This window comes from Canis lupus, chromosome 5 (assembly GCF_003254725.2).
Source record: "Canis lupus dingo isolate Sandy chromosome 5, ASM325472v2, whole genome shotgun sequence".
Taxonomy (NCBI): Eukaryota; Metazoa; Chordata; class Mammalia; order Carnivora; family Canidae; genus Canis; species Canis lupus.
This window is the reverse complement of record NC_064247.1, coordinates 64,931,045-64,952,305: the sequence shown is the minus strand read 5'-3', so window position 1 is coordinate 64,952,305 and position 21,261 is coordinate 64,931,045. Positions and strand designations below refer to the sequence as shown.

General features: G+C 61.0%; 2 protein-coding genes across 5 annotated transcripts in view; one reads left to right on the top strand and one right to left on the bottom strand.

Annotated features, from left to right (window-relative positions):
* Positions 1-8,817, top strand: part of ZFPM1 (zinc finger protein, FOG family member 1) — a 69,295-nt gene extending 60,478 nt beyond the window's left edge. For all 4 annotated transcript variants that reach the window (XM_049110604.1, XM_049110601.1, XM_049110603.1 and 1 more), the window contains exons 6-10: positions 1,642-1,854; positions 4,721-4,954; positions 5,239-5,334; positions 5,410-5,556; positions 5,761-8,817. In XM_049110604.1, coding sequence (XP_048966561.1) covers positions 1,642-1,854; positions 4,721-4,954; positions 5,239-5,334; positions 5,410-5,556; positions 5,761-7,625 — 2,555 coding nt within the window. In that variant the 3' untranslated portion in view covers positions 7,626-8,817. The remainder of the gene's footprint in view (positions 1-1,641; positions 1,855-4,720; positions 4,955-5,238; positions 5,335-5,409; positions 5,557-5,760) is intronic.
* LOC118354733 (uncharacterized) overlaps positions 1-21,261 on the bottom strand; it is a 43,018-nt gene that overhangs the window by 6,466 nt on the left and 15,291 nt on the right. The gene's annotated exons all lie outside the window — the stretch shown is intronic.

The following is a 21,261-nucleotide window of genomic DNA, read 5'->3' as shown; positions in this document are numbered from 1 at the left end:
AGGGCCAGGATGCTGCTGCTCGACTGCTCCCAGGGCCTCTTGGAGATCACCAGGGTCCAGAGGGAATCCCAGGATTTGGAGACCACCAGGGTCAGCAGACAGTCCCAGACCAGGTGGGCTGAGGTGCCGACTAGACCACAGCCCATTCCGGGGAAGAGCAGGAGGGCCACGTTCAGACCTAGCCACATGGGGCCTGGGCCACATCCCCTGGCCTTCTTGGACATCTGTTTCTTTAAGAGACTGAGAGCTCATCCAGACCCAGGGGCTTCTGCGCCTACCTCCCTGCACCATCTAGAAGGAGCATCCCCCCTGCCTACACGCAGCCAGTTCAGAGGGCTCAGGAGCTTCCATTTCCAGAGCCAAGGTCCTGCCTGCCTGGGAGGTTTGACCCTGAAGCGAAGTGTGACACAGTCTTCCCAGTGTATGTCAGGGCAGTGGGGACCCCCGACCACCCCATCACAGACAGGAAGGCTCAGGCCCAAGGGGATGATGTAAGCACAAAATTGTGACAATTTCTCCAACCAGGCCAGGTCTGTCCGCCCCAGCGCAGCCATCAGGAAGGTGTATGCCCACCACCCATAGGAGATGCCCTCATTCTCCTGTGGGGGCCTGCGCTTTGCCGGAATGTTCAGGGTGGGGGGCACAGCCACATTGCCTCCCAGCATGCAGCATGTTCAGCTGAGTAATCCCAGCAGAGGCATAGCTTTGTCCTGAGGGCAGCTCTCATTTCAGGAGGAGCCAGAGGCCTTCGGGGCCAGGGCAGGGGACACGAGGTCATGGCATCCTCTCACTCCAGCCCATGCCCACCTGGGGCCTCCCCAGCATGACGGAGGTACAGCACAGGTGCTGAGCCCAGCATCTAGGAACCTGGCCTGCGCTTTGTCCTCTGTACCTGCTCCCCCCGCCCTCCTCCCATCGAGGTGGTGCTCAAAGGACCCGGACAGCAGCCAGAAGGGACTGAAGGCCCCAGTGTTGGCAGTGAGTGGCCAGACACGTGTCTGTCTGCCCAGCCAGGACACGGGCCATTAGTGCTGCCTGGCCCATCCTCCCGCCCCGGTCAGCAGGGCTCCAGCCACAGTGTGCCAGGCAGGACAAGGTCCTCACGGAGCTGACGGGGCGAGGCTGGCCTGGGAGGTAGAGGGCAGGGCCGTGTTCCTGGCAGCCTGGAGGTGGACGCAAAGGTGGGCAGGCAGGTGCCTGGTGGCTGGCGGAGGCTGCCCCCTGCCGGCTCCTGTGGGAACAGCCGCTCCTAGGGGAGCTGTGAGGAGAACACCTGCTTAGCAGCTGCCTGCCCTGACCCCTGCCCCTGGGCCCTGCTGTGCCTGGCCCTCAAGCCACCCCTCTCCTGGACAAAAGGGCCGGCACTGCCGTCTTTAGGGCCCTCCTACTAGGCAGGAGCAAGCAGACCCGAGAAGCCACCGGTCGGGTGAAGCAGGGTGGCTTATTATAGAGACAGGCCTGACACACCCCCTGACCAGGACCCTGGCTCTATCTCCCACATCGGACCTCAAAACCCTGGCCTCCAGGAGGGGGCAGTACAGTGGGGCTCAGGACAGCAGGGGGTGGGCAGCACCTTAGAGGGGCAGTGGTGAGCCCCCAACGGCCAAGGCCCTCCCGTCACCCAGGATTCTGCCCCTGCAGATGAAGCCCTCTGGTGCAGAGTCACCAAGCCGGTGCCGGCAGGCGGGCTGCTGAGCGTGCTCCTCACGGCGGCCGAGCCCCGTGGCACCCCCAGCCACCCTGTGAAGAAGGAACCAGCAGAGCCCGAGTGCCTGACCCCCGCACACGCCGACATCCAGCTCCTGCCCCAGCAGGCCGGCATGGCATCCATCCTGGCCACAGCAGTCATCAACAGTGAGTACGCTATCGTGCCACCTGGGCTCCATGACAGTGCCAGGACCACCCCCGGGACCTCAGGGTACACAAAGATAGGTGACCACTGGGGTCTGAGCAGGGTGGAGGGGTGTGCTGCAACAGCTGAGCATGGGGGGACGGGGCAGGTGCCAGGCTACCCTGGCAGGGTCCCCACCAGCTGGACAGGCAGCCAGGCCCAGCTGCGGAGCAGAGCAGGCTTCTTAGCTGCAGCAGCATGGACATGCCCAGGGTGGGATGCTGAGCAGCAGCCTGGTTCCCGCCCCACAGATGCTGCGGCCACATCCACACCCGCCCCCACCTCAGGACAGAACTGCCCCATGAGAATAGCTGGGGTGGAAGGACTGCCACTAGCTCCCTGCCACAATGCACATTAAGGTTTTATTCTGCACCCTCCACAACCACACTGAACCCAGTGGTCCAGGACCCAAAGTCACCACGGTGGGGGTGCCGGCCTGCCCCCAGGGCACCACCACCCTGAGCAGCACAAGGCAGCCTCACTAGGAGGGGGCGGTGGCCTCCAGCACGGCACATCTCCCCAAGCGCTTTCAGGCAAGGATTGCTTCTCAGAAAAACAGAACACAACAAGGGTTTAGATCCAAGTGCTTTAATATCACCCTGGCTGCTAGGTGACAACTGTAAAGCTGCAAACTTGGGGAAAAGTGGGCTTTTGGGGAAGTCAGACAGGAAGATGGCTTGAAGCACATGGAAGCAGCTGAGGCCCAGGCCCAATGGGGCACCGGAGCCCACAGGGACCTGCCCTGTCCCCTTAGTATCCCCACTGTGAGCATCCTGACCCCCAGATGCCTATGGGACACTGAAGGGGAGGCTTGGAGGCAGCCAGGGGACAGGCAGAAGCAGCTGAGGGCAGTGGGGTGCCTGCATCCTGGCCACGGACAGACCAAGGGCAGCAGCATGACCACTGGGCAAACCTGACAGAGCTAAGTGAGCAGGAGGAAAGAAGTGTGCAGAGGGGACATAGCTTGCATTGCTGGAACTCAGGTGTGAGGTTGTGGGTTGGCAGAAATGACTCAGGGACACCAGAGTTCACAGGGATCAGCTGCAGCTGTGAGATTCACCCACACACACACACCCTTGTGGGAACATGGGTCCCCAGGAGGACTGGGTGCAGGCCCAAGAGGGTTCCCTCGGGAGCAAGCAGGACCCCATTCAGACACTGGGGTGGCAGGGGAGAAGGGAGATGGGAAGGGGCTCTCAGGGGCCAGGACGGCCGCCTCATCAGCACAGACACGTGTGCATCTAAAGCCCATAGTGGCACAACAGGCTCAGTCGGGTCCCCAGGGCTGAGGCATGGGCCCCTGTCTTCTCTGTCCAGGCTGCTCCAAGGACATCAAGGGAGTCCGAGGCACCAGGAGGGCTTTCTCCCTTTGGTCTGAGGCTTTGGTGTCCACGCCTCACTGGGAAGCAGCAAGAATGCTGCTGTCGTGGGCTACACACCTTGTTCACGATCCACCCCCCCACCCCACCCCCACCCAAGCATGGGCCTGTCTGCCTCTGGGCCTAGAGAAGCCTTAATACAGAGTCCATCATACCTCGTTTCATTTTTGAAACACAACCACTCTGGGCCTCTGTTTTCTCACCCATGAGATGGGGGCAGTGGTAGCACCAGGTTACCTGGCACAACCAGAACTTGGCCCAAGGTCAGCCCTGGGGCTGTGGGACCCTAATAATCCTCACTAAACCTCAGGCCTATGGCCAGGGCCTGGATGGGCCTGAGGCCCTCACCCTTCTCCCTACCTATGGCCCAAGGTACTGTTCCCAGCCCTGGCCCCCAGGTACAGAAACAAGCCCACCAGTGGCCTTTCAGATCCTGTTCCCAGCTCAGGGCCTCAGTGAACAGGACAGAGCTGGCTTGAAGCCCCCAAATAAAAGCAAACTTTAAAGGGAGGAAGGGAACCCCCTCTACCTTAACTGTGGACCCAGAATAAACATCAGAAAGGCCAGGGTGAGAAGCACATGCTAACATGCAGTCAAGCCTGGAACAGGCCATGGAGACAAACAGCATTCCTTTAAGTTCTGCCCTAGACACTGAGGACCACCCCTTAGAGAAACCAGGGAAACCTTCACCAGCCGCAGTGCGAGCTAAGTCACAGCCACCTCTCTGCGACAGACGGGGTGAATTAAGCAATTCTGACGTATCGGTAACAGATGTGAAACCACTGGGGGAGGAGTGAGGGGAAGACAGCAAGGGCTCTTCCTCCTCTGCAGCCCCTAGCCTCATCCCCACCCCGGAGGCCACCCAGAGCAGGCTTCGAGACTCCGGCACAGGGGTTCCCTGTGCACCTGCCACTCATACCTGCTCAGGGAAACACACGTTTCCTCTTCCACGGGGACCCAGGTCCATGCCATCCCTCACGCTCCCTCACAGCACACGTTCACCCACATGTACCTACCTGCGCACACCTACACGTGTGCCCCTGCCCCCTGCCAACTCGTATACACACCACGGGCGCCAGCCCCCTCCCACCCCCCCCCACCCCGGTGTCTGTGAGCATGACCACACCTCTTCTGCCGGGATCCAATGAGGCGATAGCATCTCTTTTTGGGGCTCACTGTTGTGAGGTGGTGTAGGGCCCAGCCTGGGGGGTTATGCCAAGACCCCATCCATGCAGTCCTGTGGCATCCTAGAGAGCTACACAGAGAGAAGCCAGGTTTACGAGGGAACCAGTGAGAGTAAAGAGCTGTGACCAGGAGGGGAGGCCCCGATCACAAACCTCAGTCCTCAGTATGGCAGGGGCAGGTAGGGCCAAGTCCTCCATTTTCGGAGGCAGCCGCCTCTCTGCCGCCTGGGTGCCCCCCTTAGCCTGTGCCCCCCTCACCCCCACAGAAGATGTCTTCCCCTGCAAAGACTGTGGCATCTGGTACCGGAGTGAGAGAAACCTACAAGCCCACCTCCTCTACTACTGCGCCAGCCGCCAGGGCACCGGCTCCCCAGCGACCACCGCCACAGACGAGAAGCCCAAGGAGACCTACCCCAACGAGCGGGTCTGCCCCTTTCCGCAGTGCCGCAAAAGCTGCCCCAGCGCCAGCTCCCTGGAGATCCACATGCGCAGCCACAGTGGTGAGGCCCCATGCCCCCTCCCCAGGATGCCCACTGGTGCCCACTCAAGCAGCGCATGATGCTGCATCTGCCCGGGGTGCCCGCCCTGCCACAGATGCCCCTGTGTGATCTTCCCGTCGCACCTCACAGTGCGTCAGAATGGTCAGCTCAGGACCAGGCCCTGGCCATAGTCCCAGGAGTCAAGGAGGAGGCAGGGTTTAAACAGCCCCCCCACCCCCACCCGTCACAGGTCGTTGGCCAGCTGGGCTCCAGGAGCCCACCCCTCACTCAGCCCTGTGTTCCAGGAGAACGCCCCTTCGTATGTCTCATCTGCCTGTCGGCCTTTACCACCAAGGCCAACTGTGAACGGCACCTCAAGGTGCACACAGACACCCTGAGCGGTAGGTGAGGGCTGGGAAGGGGCTGGTGGAGGGGGCACCCCACCCCAGGGCCCTGATACCACAGCCTGCCCGCAGGTGTCTGCCACAGCTGTGGCTTCATCTCCACCACAAGGGACATCCTCTACAGCCACCTGGTGACCAACCACATGGTCTGCCAGCCCGGCTCCAAGGCGGAGATCTACTCGCCCGGGGCTGGGCACCCCACTGCCAAGCTCCCCCCAGGTGAGGCCCTGGGCTTCCCCTGAGGACCGGGAAGGGATGGGGTTTGTCCAAAGGGCAACCAGGGGTTAGATTTCAGTGTTGGCCCTCCACCACCTCTGCCCAGGCCAGCTCTCCCCCCCTCCCCCCAACCCCGCTCAGGTCTGGCCCAAGTAGGTCCTGCTCCCTCCCCCACCCTTAAGTGTGGCTCCTGGGGTCTCCCCGCAGACAGCCTGGCCAGCTTCCAGCAGCACACGGCCCTGCACGGCCCCCTGGCTTCTGCCGACCTGGGCCTAGCGCCCACCCCGTCGCCAGGACTGGACAGAAAGGCGCTGACCGAGGCCACCAACGGAGAGGCCAGGGCCACCCCCCAGAACGGGGGCAGCAGCGAGCCCTCGGCAGCACCGCGGGCCATCAAGACGGAGGCGTCGACGGAGGAGGCGGATGCGGAGCCACGACCCCCGGCCGCGGCGCGCACACCCTCGCCGCCCAGCCCCGGCCCCGGCCCGGCCCGGGTGAAGGCCGAGCTGTCCAGCCCCACGCCCGGCTCCAGCCCGGGCCCCGGCGCACTCTTCCTGCCGCAATTCCCCGCCGCGCCGCCGGCCTCCGAGATCCTGGCCAAGATGTCCGAGCTGGTGCACAGCCGGCTGCAGGCGGGCCCCGGGGCGCAGGCGGGGACGCAGGCCGGCCTCTTTGCGGGGGCCCCCAAGGGCGCCACGTGCTTCGAGTGCGACATCACCTTCAACAACGTCAACAACTTCTACGTGCACAAGCGCCTCTACTGCTCGGGCCGCCGGCCCCCCGACGACGTGGCCCCGCGCAGGGCCAAGGTGCCCCCCGGCCCCGCCCGTGCGCCCCCGCCCCCCGAGGCCGACGGGGGGCGCGCATCGCCGGGATGCGGGGCGCGCGAGGACGAGGCGGCGGGCGCGGCCACCCCCGAGGCCGAGGCGGAGGCCGAGGGGGGCGGCGGCCGGGGTCGGGAGGGCAGCCCGGGCAGCCCGAGCCCGGGCAGCGGGGCGGACGAGGACGACGACCCCCGCCGGACGCTGTGCGAGGCCTGCAACATCCGCTTCAGCCGCCACGAGACCTACACGGTGCACAAGCGCTACTACTGCGCCTCGCGCCACGACCCGCCGCCGCGCCGGCCCGCGCCCGCCGGGACCCCGGGCGCCCCCGGCACCGCCGCGCCCGCGCCCGCGCCCGCCCCCGCGCCCGCGCCCGCCCCCGCCCCGCCCGCCGCGCCGCCCGTGCGCACGCGCAGACGCCGCAAGCTGTACGAGCTGCACGCGGCCGGCCCCGCCCCGCCCCCCGCCCCGCCCCCCGCCGGCGGCCCCGCCCCCGCGCCCGCCTCGCCGTCGCCGTCGCCGTCGCCGCGGCCCGGGAGCGGGGGCGGGGCCGGGGGGCCTGACGCCGCCGACGGCCCCATCGACCTGAGCAAGAAGCCGCGGCGCCAGGCGCCCGTTTGCGCCGCCGGCCTGCCCGCGCTGGCCGACTACCACGAGTGCACGGCCTGCCGCGTCAGCTTCCACAGCCTCGAGGCCTACCTGGCGCACAAGAAGTTCTCGTGCCCCGCCGCCCCGCGCCACCTGCGCGCCGCCCCCGAGGACGCGCCGGCCGGCGCCGCGCTCTGCCCCTACTGCCCGCCCAACGGGCTGGTGCGCGGCGACCTCGTGGAGCACTTCCGCCGGGCGCACGGCCTGCTGCTCGGCCCGCCCCCCGCCGGCCCCGGCCCCGGCCCCGGCCCCGGCCCCGGCCCCGGCCCCGGCGCCCGGACGCCCTCGCCCGCCAACCCCAGCGACGGCCTCAACGGCCGCGAGCCCCGGGAGCCCGCCCCCGGCGCGTCGGACGGCGGCAGCCCCCGGCCCGGACCCCCGCCCGCCCCGAGCCCCGAGCCCGTGCCGCCGCCCCCCTCCCACTCGGACAAGGGCGTGCAGACCCCCGGCAAGGGGCCGCCCGCGCCCGCGCCCGCGCCCGCGGCCCCCGGCAGCCACCGCTACTGCCGCCTGTGCAACATCAGGTTCAGCAGCCTGTCCACCTTCATCGCCCACAAGAAGTATTACTGCTCCTCCCACGCGGCCGAGCACGTCAAGTGAGCGGCGGCCCGCCCCGGCCGGACCGAGGCCCGCGGGGGGCGCCGCGGCGGACCGTGGACCGCGGCACCTCGTAAGGAGGAGGAGCGGAGGAGCGCGGGGCCGCCCCGGAGCATGCGCGCCCGCCGCCACCCGTCGGGGTTTGGGGGAGCGAGACCGGGCCGAGCCCCAGGTCAGCCTGAGGCTGCGGCACAGCGTGGTAAGCGCTGCCCCCCGGCCGCCCTCCAGGATGCTGCCAGCTCGACTTTGACCACCACATACCAAAGGGAAGGACTCCACACTGGCCAGCCGGCAGAGGACGACCCAGCCTTGTGCTTGCCAAAGCTAGTGGGGCCAGGGGGGACACCATGGGCAGGGGAGGGACACCAGGGCTCCCCGCGACCAGGGAAAGCAAATCCTCCACTGGAGCTAGCAGGACACCTGTGCTGGCTACCGTGCGTGTGAGGGATGGGGGCACCCCACCCCAGGTGGCCAAGCTGGCGCCGTGGGGGGTGTGCGGACCAGGGCTGGCCCGAGCGGTGCTGGGCAGCACCCAAGCAGAGTCCGGCCATGGCCTTGCCCCTGTGCAACTGGGTACTGTGGGCACCCTCAGCCTGGTGTCCCCGCTAGAAAACACCCATCAGTCCCTTTCCAACTTTGAAGGAGCAGAGCATTTCTTCCAGTTTTACCCAGCAGCCTCTGGTGGATGACGTGAACTCTTAAACCTTCCTCCTCTGTTTTGAAATAACAGAGGTGCTTCCTGCCATCCCCCACCCCCACCCCGCCACCAGGCCCACTTTCCTGCCCAGTCCCTGTGGGGCTTCAGAGCTTCACAGCTGTTTGGACAGGATCAGTCGCCGGCATCACGCACAGGACCCTGCCCACTGACAGACGTCCCACGCTGGCCCTGAGGACCAGGGCCCAGTAGCCAGGGCACCCACACCCTCCTAGGGTCTGCTCTAGGGAAGTCAGTAAGGGAGGGTCCTGGGGGAGCCAAGCCGTCTCCCTCCAGGATTCCCAGGGCTCTGCCAGGGTTGGGGGTTAGGGCCTGGGGCGAGGAAGCCCAGGGACCCTGGGCCTGGCTCTGCATTTGCATTGTTCCGCATGAATTTGCATGGACGGTTCAAGAGGCTCAGCTTCTGAGTCAGACCACCAGATGGAAGCAGATGTGACCGATGTCCACGCGTACTGTTATTAAAAAAAAATTAATACAGAATCGATTTCACTGTGTATAAATTGTAAAATAAAAAATTTTTAAAGGGTGCTGGGAAACATCAGGGACACGGCTCCCAAGGAACAACAGATGCTGAAAGGGGAAGATGGGGTGGCTTGAGGGAGGCAGGTGCAGAGTGAATGGGAGGGCCCCACCTGGAGAGGGCCTCGGGGTTGTGCCTGTAGGTGAGGGGATGGGGCTCCATCATCCGGAAGCCTCTTCTCCGGGTTCAGGAGGCAGACCCTGTGACTCCCATTGCAGGACTGGACAGGGGCCAGACTGACCTCTGTCCCCAGGGAGCTCTTGGGCCCTGCAGCCCATGCCCCCACCCGGGTCTCAGGAGCCCCCCTCCCACCAAAAAGGCTGGTCTTGGAGCCATGAGGCAGCGCCACAGCCTCCTGGAGGTCTCTGCACAGGGGTCCTGGGCCACATCACCCCCTGGCGCTCCCCCAGCAGAGGACTGGGCACACCCACTCCCCTCACCCAGCTCAGTGCCCCCTCCCACACCCTCCCTGCCCCAGACTCCAGGTTTCCCACCCCTGCAGACACCACCAGTGGCCATGCCTCCTGCTTGAGCCCCCTCCACCTCCCTTGCCCCCACGCTGTCCCAGCTGCTGCCCAGGGCTTCAGAGAGCCCTCTCCAGGAAATGGGAGGCCTCCTGCCCCCAGACCTGCTGCTTCTCTAACGAGGAGGATGTGAGGCTCTCCGTACCCATCCCGGCCCTTCCCTGCCCACTGTCCCCGGGAGGACGCATGGATTGCGGTGCCCCTGAATCCCTCTCTAGCCCAGCCTCCTCTGAGCCCCAGACCTACCAGTCCCTCCAGAGCCCCACTCCTTCCCCTCCTGCTGCCCAAACACAGCCATTGCCAGCAACCTTTGCTCCTTAAGCCAGTGATGTCACCACCCTCACCCACTCACACCTCCCTTTCAAAAGCAGCTCTAGATTTCCCCAGGCGCGCCTTCCTCTGTCCACCACCTGCATCTGGCTCCCGCATCTGCAACTAGGCCTTGATCCTCCCTCAGCTTGCAAACATATCCATGAGTCTGATAGGTTTCTAGCTCCCGGGACAGCTGCCGCTTCTTCTGTGCGCCCAGCTGCATCCCGCCCAGTGGATGGGCCACTGCCCCAGCAGCTGCTGCTCTTCCCACTGTGGGGAATCCCATGGCCTCCCACCCGGCTTCAGGCTCTCAGGAGTTCCTGCCATACAGAGGTGGTGTCCAAGCCCCGCTCACCCACTGCGCCCCTCCACATCACCTACGCCACCAGGGTCTGCTCCCCAGGAAGGGCTGCACTTCACATCACGTGACTCAGCTTAGGGACCTTCCCTGCTCCTCCATCCTGACGGTAATAGTCACACTCGTTGCCCCACCCCTCACCCCTTCCCCACTGTCCTTGCCTGCCCTGACTGGTGGCTCCTGGGCACCTGGCATCTGGCCCGGCACCAGGAGGGGCATTTGGATCACTTATGTGATGAGGGACTGAGAGGCAATCAAGTGAGCACGTGCTTCCCCCACATCCGGAAGCCAGCCCCGCCTGTGCACACCCAGGACCCCTTCCTGATCCCAATCCTGTTCTTCCACCGGCCTCCTGCCTTTGGCTGCCCCTCATGCTGCGCCGACTGCATCCCCTAGAGCCAGCTTTGACCAGACATGTCCTGACACAGCTGCCTGGCACGCACAGCACAGAGTCCACATTCACAGTCACCACCTGACCCCATCTCCTCCTAGAGTCAGACGTGCAACCCCGGGGCCCCGTCACCGCCATCCACTGCCCACGCTGCCTGCTCACCTCCTCACCCCGTGTGCAGGCAACAGCCCGGCTCAACAGCTCTAGCAATTGCTGCAAGTGGACATTCCCGACGCCAGGGGTCAGCAGCGACTCATTTCTACAGGCCAGCGGGCTGGGTGGCAGGAGCCTCCTGCCCTATCATGCACTCCAAGTATCCTGCCCCTTGTTCTCCCGCCATAGGGTGGGAGGCAGTGTGGTCCCAGCTGGGATGGACACGGGGGAACATAGGGGGGAGGCAGCAGCGGCCAGCACAGGAGGGTCCAAGCTGGGCTTGGGCCCTGGTCAAAGAAGCACTGGAAAGGGAAGGCCAGGCAGTCATAAATGCTTCCACAGAGTCCCTAGAGGTCAACCTCTGATGGAAGGGGCGGCAGGAGGAGAGTGTGGGGACAGGACTTGCCATCACATGAGTGACCCCTGGAGCACACGCAGCCCCAGTCCTGGCACACCAGACCCTCCACCAGCCAACCCCCCATCTGCCACCAGAGTCTCCTCTGAACCCAGGACCCGGCCTTGCGCAGCAGGCCTGCCCCTCACATGCTCTCATTGGGTTTCCCTATACTTCTTTTCCTGTCCTACCAGAAACAGCCTCCTCCTTCATCTGACAGCCACCCTTCCTTACTGCCTAGGGAGAGTGTCCCTGATCCAGGAGAATACAGGTTCCAGCCCTTCCTGCTGGGCTGCAGAAGCCAGCGCCTGGCATTGTGCACTTCATCACCTCCCAGCAGATTCCTTTCCTGCAAATTTGAGAAATGCCCACACAGCAGTTGCTCCGAGCTTGTTAGCATCGTTCTTTTTTTTTTTTTTTAATAGAAGAGGAGGGAACACTTCCCTTTAAAAATTTTTTTTATTTATTTATTCATGAGAGACACACAGAGGCAGAGACATAGGCAGAGGGAGAGGGAGAAGCAGGCTCCATGCAGGGAGCCTGATGTGGGACTGGATCCCAGGACTGGGCTAAAGGCAGGCGCTAAACCACTGAGCCACCCAGGTGTCCCAAGTTAGCATCTTTCTAATCAGCATAACAGGAGCCTATATCAGGAGATGGGGAGGGGAGGGGAGGGGAGGGGAGGGGAGGGGAGGGGAGAAGGAGGCTAGGAGAAGAGGGGGAGGTGGGAGGAAGCAGAGGGGGGAGGAGAGGGAAGGGAAGGGGGCCCAGGTGTCAGCTCTTGGAAAGGGAGAGGTGGTGGGAGGGGGAATGACAAGCCCGCAAAGCCTGTGCTTGAACCCTGCCCCCTTCCAGCGCCCCATCCCATTACCACTCTGCTGTTCATCCATCCTGCAGCTGAGCCTTCAGAAGTCCAGCCTCTTCCGGGGAACAGAAGGGCTAGGGGGCAGCAGCTCCGCCCACAAAGCTGGAAGGACACCCTCCCTCAGCACCCAGCTACCACCCCTCCCATCCCCAAAACACAACCTCTGAAAAAACTGGAGTCCTCCCATAGCCCTAAGCGTTGCTCATGGGAGCCCTGTAAGGTGCCAGCCTGTGTTTTCAGCCTGTTAACACCCCGTGGGTAAGATCCCCCTGCACGTATCTGACTCTGTCAGGCACCTACACGAGCTCCGCTAGTGGCAACTCCACCCAAGAGGGGCCTGGGGAGAGAGGCACTCCCACGGGGAAGACAAGAAGCCCCTTCCGACAGCTGTGTTTGCGGGCAGCATCGGGACTCATTGGAGGTAGACAGGGGCAAGCTCTCTCCGGAAGGCGTGGCTCCCACAAACCCAAGGGTGGCCATGGCCCATGGTCCGTCACTGCCAGCCTTGGGGCTGTCACACTCACCCCCTGACCACACAGGGCATGGTGGGTCCCACCCCTCTACATGGGGGCACAGACCTATTGGCCTGACAAGCCAGTGCCTGTACCACCTCACTTGCCCAGGGAGGCCTGCCAGCTCCTCACTAAGCGTGGAACATCCACAGAACGTGGATGGGCCCAGTTTACCAGTGCACCAGAGCGCTGGTTGTGTGCTCTCAGGTCTGCAGGGGCCAGCCCCAGTGACCCCGTTGTCCCCACGCTGGAGGCCACCGACCCTGGTCCCAACGAGGCTGACCAGCACAGTCTGGAGAGGGAAGTGGCCATGTAGAGTCTGGCCATCAGGGATGGCTGCTGCACACCTTCCCAAGGTCAGAGGTCCGATCAGTGGGGATAATAGAGAACTAGAAACAAACTCCAAACCGTATGCATATCCAGACCCAAAATATTTTACAAGCACCTGGCTGGCTGTGTGCTGCTTCTCACGCCACAGAAGTACAACAATGCACTGTATTTCCAAAGACCCCAAATGCATAACCATGTACAACCCCAGAATCTGAGGACCACAGTTTTTAAAGACACAGGTGACATGACCATCCCCCTGCCCCCGGGGGGGGGCTGCCCAGGTCCCAGGTCACTGTGTCAATCAGAATCAAAGCAGAGAGAGGCTGCATGATTAGGGAGAGCCATGCATGCCCCAGGCACCTCAAGACACAGGGCAAACCCCTTCCCCTGATTACAAGGACCTGTATGGTCAAACCTGCCCCATCTCCTCTGAGTGACTAAGGCAGGGACTCAAAGCCAATGGAAGACACAGGATGAAGCCCAGCCCCTCCGTCAGATCTATGGTGGTCCCATAGATCTGTCACTTCTTTGACCATAGCAACCAGGCCGCCCCGATTTCGTCCCCAGCGCACAGAGGCCCCACCAACAGCAAATCCAAAGAATTCTCAGCAGTCCCTGGTCCAACACTTAGAATTCCATCATTAAATGCTCTCTGGTCAGACCCATGGCAAGAAAGGCATCTGACATCCCAACCTGTCCACAGATGCTCAGAACCCACCATGGCTACCGCCCAGCCTGAGCACAGGCCATGCACAGAGTGTGCTCCATGGAGAGGACATGCTCCTCAGCCCAGCAGCAAGCCCGCGAGGCACCCACAGCCAGCCAACATCCCCACACTGCGCACCCTCCAGCGGCCTGCTCTCAGCCAGCAGAAAATGCAGCATGGCGGGTAAAAAGAAGAAAAAGCCAGCGTGGCACCCAGTCCACTTGCAGGTGGTGGGGGTCTGCCCACGCCCCATCCTCTGCCCATGCCTTGTCCTCTGCCAACGCAAGCCACACGGTTTCTGAGCCTGTCAGCAGGGACACAGCACATATACACCCTGCCTGTGACTACGAAGGGCACAGCCAGCTGGATTACCTCCTTGAAGGAGCACCAGAGCTCCCTGTAGCTGTGACTGGGTCTGCACGCACCTCTGTGGGTTTTCCTGGGCTTCCTGAATGTCCCCTTCCACTCCCCCAGGGGCCCTTGCAGTGACATTGCTTGCAGGCAGGTTTCTAACACTTAACGATGAGAAAGTGGAAAGATCTCAGAGGTCCTGCAGCCTCCGCAGGCTCTCTGCAGCTGACATGAAAGCCATTTATCATGTTGAGGCACGAGCCAAGCCAGACCAGCCACTTCATTAGGTCCTGTGAAAACAGAGGCAACTTTTGACTCCAGAGACATCACATCTCTATGCTCCAGGGTGTGATGGGGCTGGCTCTGTGAGTCAGCACGGGCAATCTCAGCAGCGATGCTAAAATGGAAGTGCCTTTTAGGGGTGCAGAGTTGCCTACATAGCTAGGGACTCAAGTGCAGGCTGCCAGGCTGTGAAAAACTGCAAGGAGCAGGGTGCAATGGGTCGAACACTCTCTGCAGAGCTATCCGCATCCTACTCCCCAGAACCCACAAGTATGTTGCCTACACAGAAAACTGGAATCAAGGTTGCTAGTCAGGTGGGAGGTCAATCCCAGAGGGACAAGCATGTGCAGTGAGCAAGGCCTAGCAAGGCCCAGGCAGACTGGCCAGTCAGGCAAAGCAGTGAGCCCCTGCTGACCCAGGCTTAGCTGGGATGGGAAGAAACCAGCCACACTTGCCACCAGCCATGGGCCATCATAACATATCTGAGCCTGAATGCTCCCAGATTCAACAGCCCCTCCCACCCCAAGGGCTCCCTGAGCTTGCAGCCAGACTGAAATCCTGCAGTGGACAGATGTGTCCTAGGCCCCTGCAGAGTGCAGTGGTATGAGCTCGCCTTCCAGATGTCTGCAGCCCCAGGCAAAGGGAGCAGGGCTACCACCCAATTCCGGTCCACTTCCGCTGCTAAGGACAAGGGCATCTCCCCTTCAGAGGTGGAGAGACATGGCCCCAGATGCTCTGCGCTTGGATCTGGAGCTCTGAGGGCCTGCAACCCACAGCCAAAGCAATTCCGCACCGCAGAGCAGACGGACGATCCAGCCGCCCAACAGAGACCACAGCGGGAAGGAGAAAGAAAACACACCCCTGCCGTGTCTTTACACCAGAGCGTGTCTTTACACCCCGAGGGAGACCCAGAGCCACCTTGGAGGGTCTGCGGGATCCCATCCTGACCCATTTCTGCACAGACCTAGTAGGCCTAACAAATGGACCTCTGCACAGATCGAGGCTGCCACCCAGACCGTGGAGGTGGCCGCTTCTCTCCGCCCCGCGCTCATGGTAAAACAACAAAACCCGGTTTGGGCTAAGGAGGTCTTTGATGAAGCAGTAAAAATGATGAATGATGTTAAATCTCAATGTTGAGCACATTGTATTTACTATTTGTGTGATGACCTGCAAAGCTCAGGAAAAGCCCCCGGGAGACTTGGCTGAGCATCGAGTCCCTGACATCCCTGGGGACCTGACAGAGGGACAGAAGACAGAGCTGACTCGGGGGCTGAGGGGGCAGCAAGATATTTTCGAAACCTGACCACCCACCTGTTGCTTCGAGGGAAACGTTGGTGGTATTTGCTGCACGTTGAGATTGGAGCTTTCAGATGAAGATGAGAATTTGGGGATGCAGCCACCCATCACTGAACAGCTTCTCAATATTTAAAGACTTTCCTGATGAGGCAGGTAGAGATACCAAATTTTTCCTTTTCTTACGTTGTGAGATGAAGGTGCTCCTCTTGGGATGTGCTGGGTGACGCAGAGCCCTCGTCTTCCCCACAACAGATGTAGGGTGTCCGAACAATGTGGGGGTGGGAGACATACCACAAGGAGGGAACGGACCAGCCAGTCTAGGGTGATGCAGAAGACCACGGCTGGCTTGTCCTCGGATGAGGACCTGGATGAGTCCAGAAGACAAAACTGTCAGGTCTTTAAAGAAGGGAAGGAAACCATCAGTGTCCACCCGGGATTCTAGACTCACAGAACGTCCTTCCAGAACAGGAGCCCGACGGTCATTCTGTGATATGTGAGAGCAGAAGGTGGACCCATGAAGTTCTCCCTGTGGCAGGGACATGAGACCAGTAGGGACCGGGCTCCACAGGATGAAAGGAGGCAGACGGAAATAAAACCTTACACTTCCTAAAGGCCAAATGCTGAAATCACAAGTGACAGCGACATCTCAGGGTGCGTAGCATATACAGAGGCGAAGCTACACTTCTCCTGTGTGAAGTGCCCCAATTCTGGGAGCCAGTGAGCCCACCGCAGGACCCCGCAGTGAACATGGGGGACACTGCTGTCCGCAGAGGCTGCCTTTCCTTCCCGTCCCTGGGGCTGCGAGCGAACATCAGCGCCCTTCCCAGGTGACTCCACCGTCGTCGTAGGCAGGAGCCTGGGGCTCGAGGAGGTGATGAGGCACACATACGACTATGCGGCACGTGGTCCTCTGGACGCTGCGGCCCTCACCCCGGAAAAAAACACATGTCCTTCACACCCAAAGGAAGATGAGGGTGACAGTGCCTGGGGGCAGTTCTGGGGAAGGGCCTGACCAGTAGCAGACCAGCTGCCCTCCAGAAGCAAAGGATCAGCACGTTCAACACTCAGCTGGTCACTCCATGAAAGAGAAAACCAGAGTGTTGTCATGACTGCCCGAGTCACCAAATTGGGGGATCCCCAAGGTGCTGGCAGGCAGTTGAGAAAAGCAGTGGATGCAGGAGGGACCATCTGGCTGCAAGGGGTGTGTGGGCAAAGGGCCTTGGGGTCTGGAGCCTCAGGAAGATTCTAGAAGGCTCCAACTCCATGCCCTGCACAGCCCAGTAACCAGGCATCTGCCGGAGCCACACCCCTCTGCGGATGCCGTGGGGAGAGGACACAAGACCAGGAGTCAGCCTGGACCACAGGGCTGTGCCTCACCTGCCTCCGAGCCCCTCCCTGTGTAGCCCCCTTCCCTGATGCGTATCCTGGGCCAAAACAAGAGACGTACTGTCTCCCAGTTTGAAGCCAGAGTCCAGCATCACAGGGCAAGCAGGGCCACCTCCTCTGGGAAGCCTCCAGGGCCGGGTCTGCTCCAGGCCTCCCCTCCTGATGCTGCCCATGGCTGTCATGTCCTGTGGCACATAGACCTGTCACTCTGCTCTCTGCCTCTGTGTCTTCAGGTGGTATCCCCTCTGGTCCCTCCAAGTCTCCCCTGTAGACACGCTCACTGGACCTCAGCTCCATCCTTACTTACATCCAAACGAGGACACATCTGAGGTTCCAGGTGCCCATGAATTTGGGGAGCCACAGCTCACCCTGCTACTCCCTGAGGCCGTGAGGGGGACAGAGCTTCCCTGCTCCCCAAGGAGCTTTTGAACCTGCAGGAGTCCTTTGTCAATGGACGGCCTCCAGCCTGTCCTGACCCCATGGCATATCCAGGTTGTGAGCAGGACAGTCCTCAGACACCTGCTGGAAGGTGGACAGTGCTCACCAGGCCACACAGGTGCTGACAACCCCTCACCCTCAACACTTGTGGACACAGCCCCGTTATAATGGGAGGAACTTGGGAGGAGGTCCCTTGGCTTTCGACCACACCAGTGGTTTCCAGACTCTGCTCCCATGGGGTCCCTTGGGTGCTCTGGAAAGGGACAAGGAGGCAGCCCACCATCAGGGAGAGGAAGAGCCCCAGTGATCCCATTGCCCACAATGGGCTGCACGTGGCTTCACAGCTAATGCAGAGGAGAACCAGGCAGGACACTCGCTAGCCAACGTCAGGTGCACTACCTTCTGTGAGGCCGTTCACAATCTGGACCTCCACCTATTGTCCCAGCAGCACTTCAGCATGGGTCCCATCGGCGCCAAGTCGCCACAAGCGAATGGCCGCAGCTGCGGTCCCTGTGCGTGTGTCTGGGTGTCCTGGTGTCATAGTCAGCCATCTCTGTGCAACCTTGGCCATGCTCGAGCTCTCTGCACTCCTGACAGCCATCATCCAGGGCTCTACCGCAGCCCTGTCGCCCACAGGAAAATGAAATCTGCCCCCACCGTGCGGCACAGAGGGTGGCCTCCCTCTTCCTCCAGCCTGTACCTAAGTGAGTTCTGAGTCTACTGCCAGCCAGCGCCACTGGGAGGGAGGAGAGGGGAATGAGGGAGAGAAGTGGAGAGGGAGGGAGGGGAGGAAGGAGAGAAGGAATGGGAGAAGGGAGAGGTGGAAGGGGAGGAGGGAGAGAGGAAGGAGGGGAGGAAGGAGAGGGAGAGAAGAGGGAGGAGGGAGGGAGGAGGAAGCAGGGAAGAGTGAAGGGGAGAGGGAGGAGGGAGGTCTCAAAAGAACATGGGGTCCCTCCCACCCCCACTACTAGAGGTGACAGGGTAAGGGGCACAGAAACATGGTGCGCTGCATGGGGCTGCAGGATCATCCTAGGGCCCTGGGGGCAGCCATCCACCCTCCAGAGCCAGAGGCTCACTTCCCTCAGCTCCCAAGGGACGGCTGAGCACCCAAGCCTTGGCTGGCTGTGCCCTGGACCCTCCGGCATCTCAGGGATCCATCATACTGACCCTCAGTTTCTCAGAATGATCCCCAGAGGCTGAGGCAACAGGTCTTTCTAGCAGCTTTACTGAGATGTCACTTAACCGCTGTATCATCCACCCACATAAGTGGACAACTGAGTGGCCATGGCCCGTGCCCTCAGCCATGGCCCCCACCAGTCCCCTCCCCTGCCCTGGGCCACCTGCCTCTGACCCTGTGGACCTGCCTGTCGCAGGCACCTCGCACACGCAGGTTCCACAGCCCCCGGCCCCTGTATCTGGCTCCCCACACCGTAGAGAGGGTCAGAGTTTCACTGGTGTGGGGCTGGACGCTGCTGGACCACTTCTCGCTCATTCAGTAGGTAACAGATGCTTGGGCCTTTCACACGGTTTTGCGGTTATGAATGAGGTTGTCACAGATGTCCATATGCAGGTTCCTGTGGACATGGCTCTGGCTTCGCCATGGGGGGACTTGCGGCCGTGGGGCTGCTGGGTCAGGTGGGGACGCAAGGGTTCACCTTCACAGGACCCGCAGATGGTCCTAGGTGGCGGCTGCTCCAGTCCACATCGCCAGCAGCCGTGTGCGAGGGTCCCCACCCCATGCTTGTGGGTGGTGGGGTCTAGTTGTAGTTTTGAGATGTGTTTCCCTGGCTCAGCCACCTCTTTGCCACCCATGTAGCTTTGGAGAAATGTCTGTGCTGACACTTTAACCATCCCTACAACTATTACATTCATTTTGGAGGTGAGAAGACAGGAGCTAAAGATCATCTGAGTCTAGAAATTATAGGAATGACCTCTGGCCACAGATTCCGCTCCTTCCCACCCTGGCACCTGACTTGGACCGTTCACCTCCTGGACCCCTGGTGCCCTCACCAGTCCAACAGGTAATGAAGACATGACCCTGTCCAGGTCTGTAAGCACCAGGCGAGTGGGGCACCCAAAGCCAGCAGGTACAGATTGCTCCGTGGCAGAAACAACGCCTTTTCCCATGGGGACGGGAGCTGCGCTGGGGGCACACCTGAACTGAGCGGTCCCATCTGGGGGGGCCTGACTGCCCATTGCCCCTATGATCCAGCCGCACTGGCAGCCAGGCCCCCAGCTCCTCTGGCACCCGGTTCATCTGAGTAGATCAGCACTAGCTCTTGGAGCTGGACGCTGGAAAGGATCTTTCCTTTCCCTACAGCGGATCTTCAGACTTTAGAAATTCACAGGCCAGGGACGCCTGGGTGGCTCAGCATTTGAGCCTCTGCCTTTGGCTCAGGGTGTGATTCTGGGGTCCTGGGATCAAGTCCCACATCAGGCTCCCTGCATGGAGCCTGCTTCTCCCTCTGCCTATGTCTCTGCCTCTCTCTCTCTCTCTCTCTCTCTCTCTCTTTCTCTCTGTCTCTCATGAATAAATAAAATCTTAAAAAAAAAAATTCAGAGACCAGAGAACTGTCAGCAACTACTCTGGGGTTACGTGGGCCTGACCTGTTCCTGTTTTTCCAGATACTGACTCTTTAAACTACAGGTTAATCACCTTGGTGTTTCCTAATAATGCATTTTAAATCACAAATGTTAGGAAGACATACTCCAAAGGACAGTTTTTTAATAAGAAACTAATTCAATTTCATGAAATCCTCAACCTTTCTTTTTCTCATTTCGAGACAGATTGATATAAATGTTCACACAGAAAAAAAAATGTTCACACAGAAGCACAGGTCCACAGACCGGGTTTTGGGAACATCTGCTCCCATCCAAATGCTTTCAGCCCACTTTGTTTCACAGAAGAGGAGACAGAGGGTCCTAGTGGTTAAAGGCACAGGCAGGAGCCCCAGTGCTGCTCTAATGCATCGCAAGTGGGCAGTCAAATCTTTCTGCTTAAGAAACCACGAAAACTCCCATGACGGAGAAGAGGCTTGGGTTTCAAAATACGCTAAAAATACCAAAGCAGAATAAAGTCAGTTTCTCTGTCTAAAAATAGGTCCCATGTTAGAGTCAACTGCACAAAAGGAGTCATCATGCTGTCTCATTCTAACTGTAGCATCTAAAATGCTTCAGCTCTGATTCTAAAGTGCTCACTCGAAGCAACAGAGGCAAGTGGCTCTGTGTCCACCCCACGTTAGATGGTCAGTAATGTAGTGTCTGGGGAACACTCATTTAAATAGCAGCTCACACTTCTGGGGTGGTCTGAGGTCTGGGGAGGGGTGAGCTGGTCCAGCTTGGGTGCCGCGGGGCTGTGGAGACCAGAGCAGAGCTGGGCACTCTGTGCCGCACTCCTGGGGCCGCCTCGGTCCTGTCCTGAGCCTGCAGTCCCCTCCGGGGCCCTGATCAGAACCCCACTGTCTGGGAAGACACAGCCCCTACCACGCTCTTCCCTCTCCCCAGAGACACCTGTCCATGTGCTACCTTCCTGAGAACCCCCCACCCCAGCTCACTTCCTCAAAGCCAGCTCTGCATCCTTCTGCACCTCCCCGTCAAAGGCTCAAAGGAAGGGACCTTCCTCCGTGTCTCCTGTCATGAAGCATCTCCCACCCCCAGGACCATGAGAGCCTCAGGGGTGACGACTGTTCTATCCCCTCCCACCTGGGGCTGGTGCCCATGGACAGTCGGGCCAGCTCCAACAGACCCCAGCAGGGCACAGGTCACCCAGGGACACACCCCAGCCTCCTCTTGTAACATCCACTCTCTTCATGTGCATGATTCAGCGGCATTCAGCAAATCAGCAGTGACGAGCGACACCACCTTGAATTCCATCACGCCCCCAAAGAAACCCTGTTCCCACTGGCGTCACTGTCTTGTCCCCGCGCCCTACCCCCAGTCACCGGTCATCCACTTCCCGGCCACACAGCTTTCCCGCTCTGGACGCTCCGTGCACGTGAAATCAAGCGCCCAGGGCCCCGGCGCCTGGTTCCCTCGCTGCCATGCTCCCAGGTCCGTGAGGCTGCAGAGCGCCAGAGCTTTGTTCCATTTTAAGACTGAGCACTATT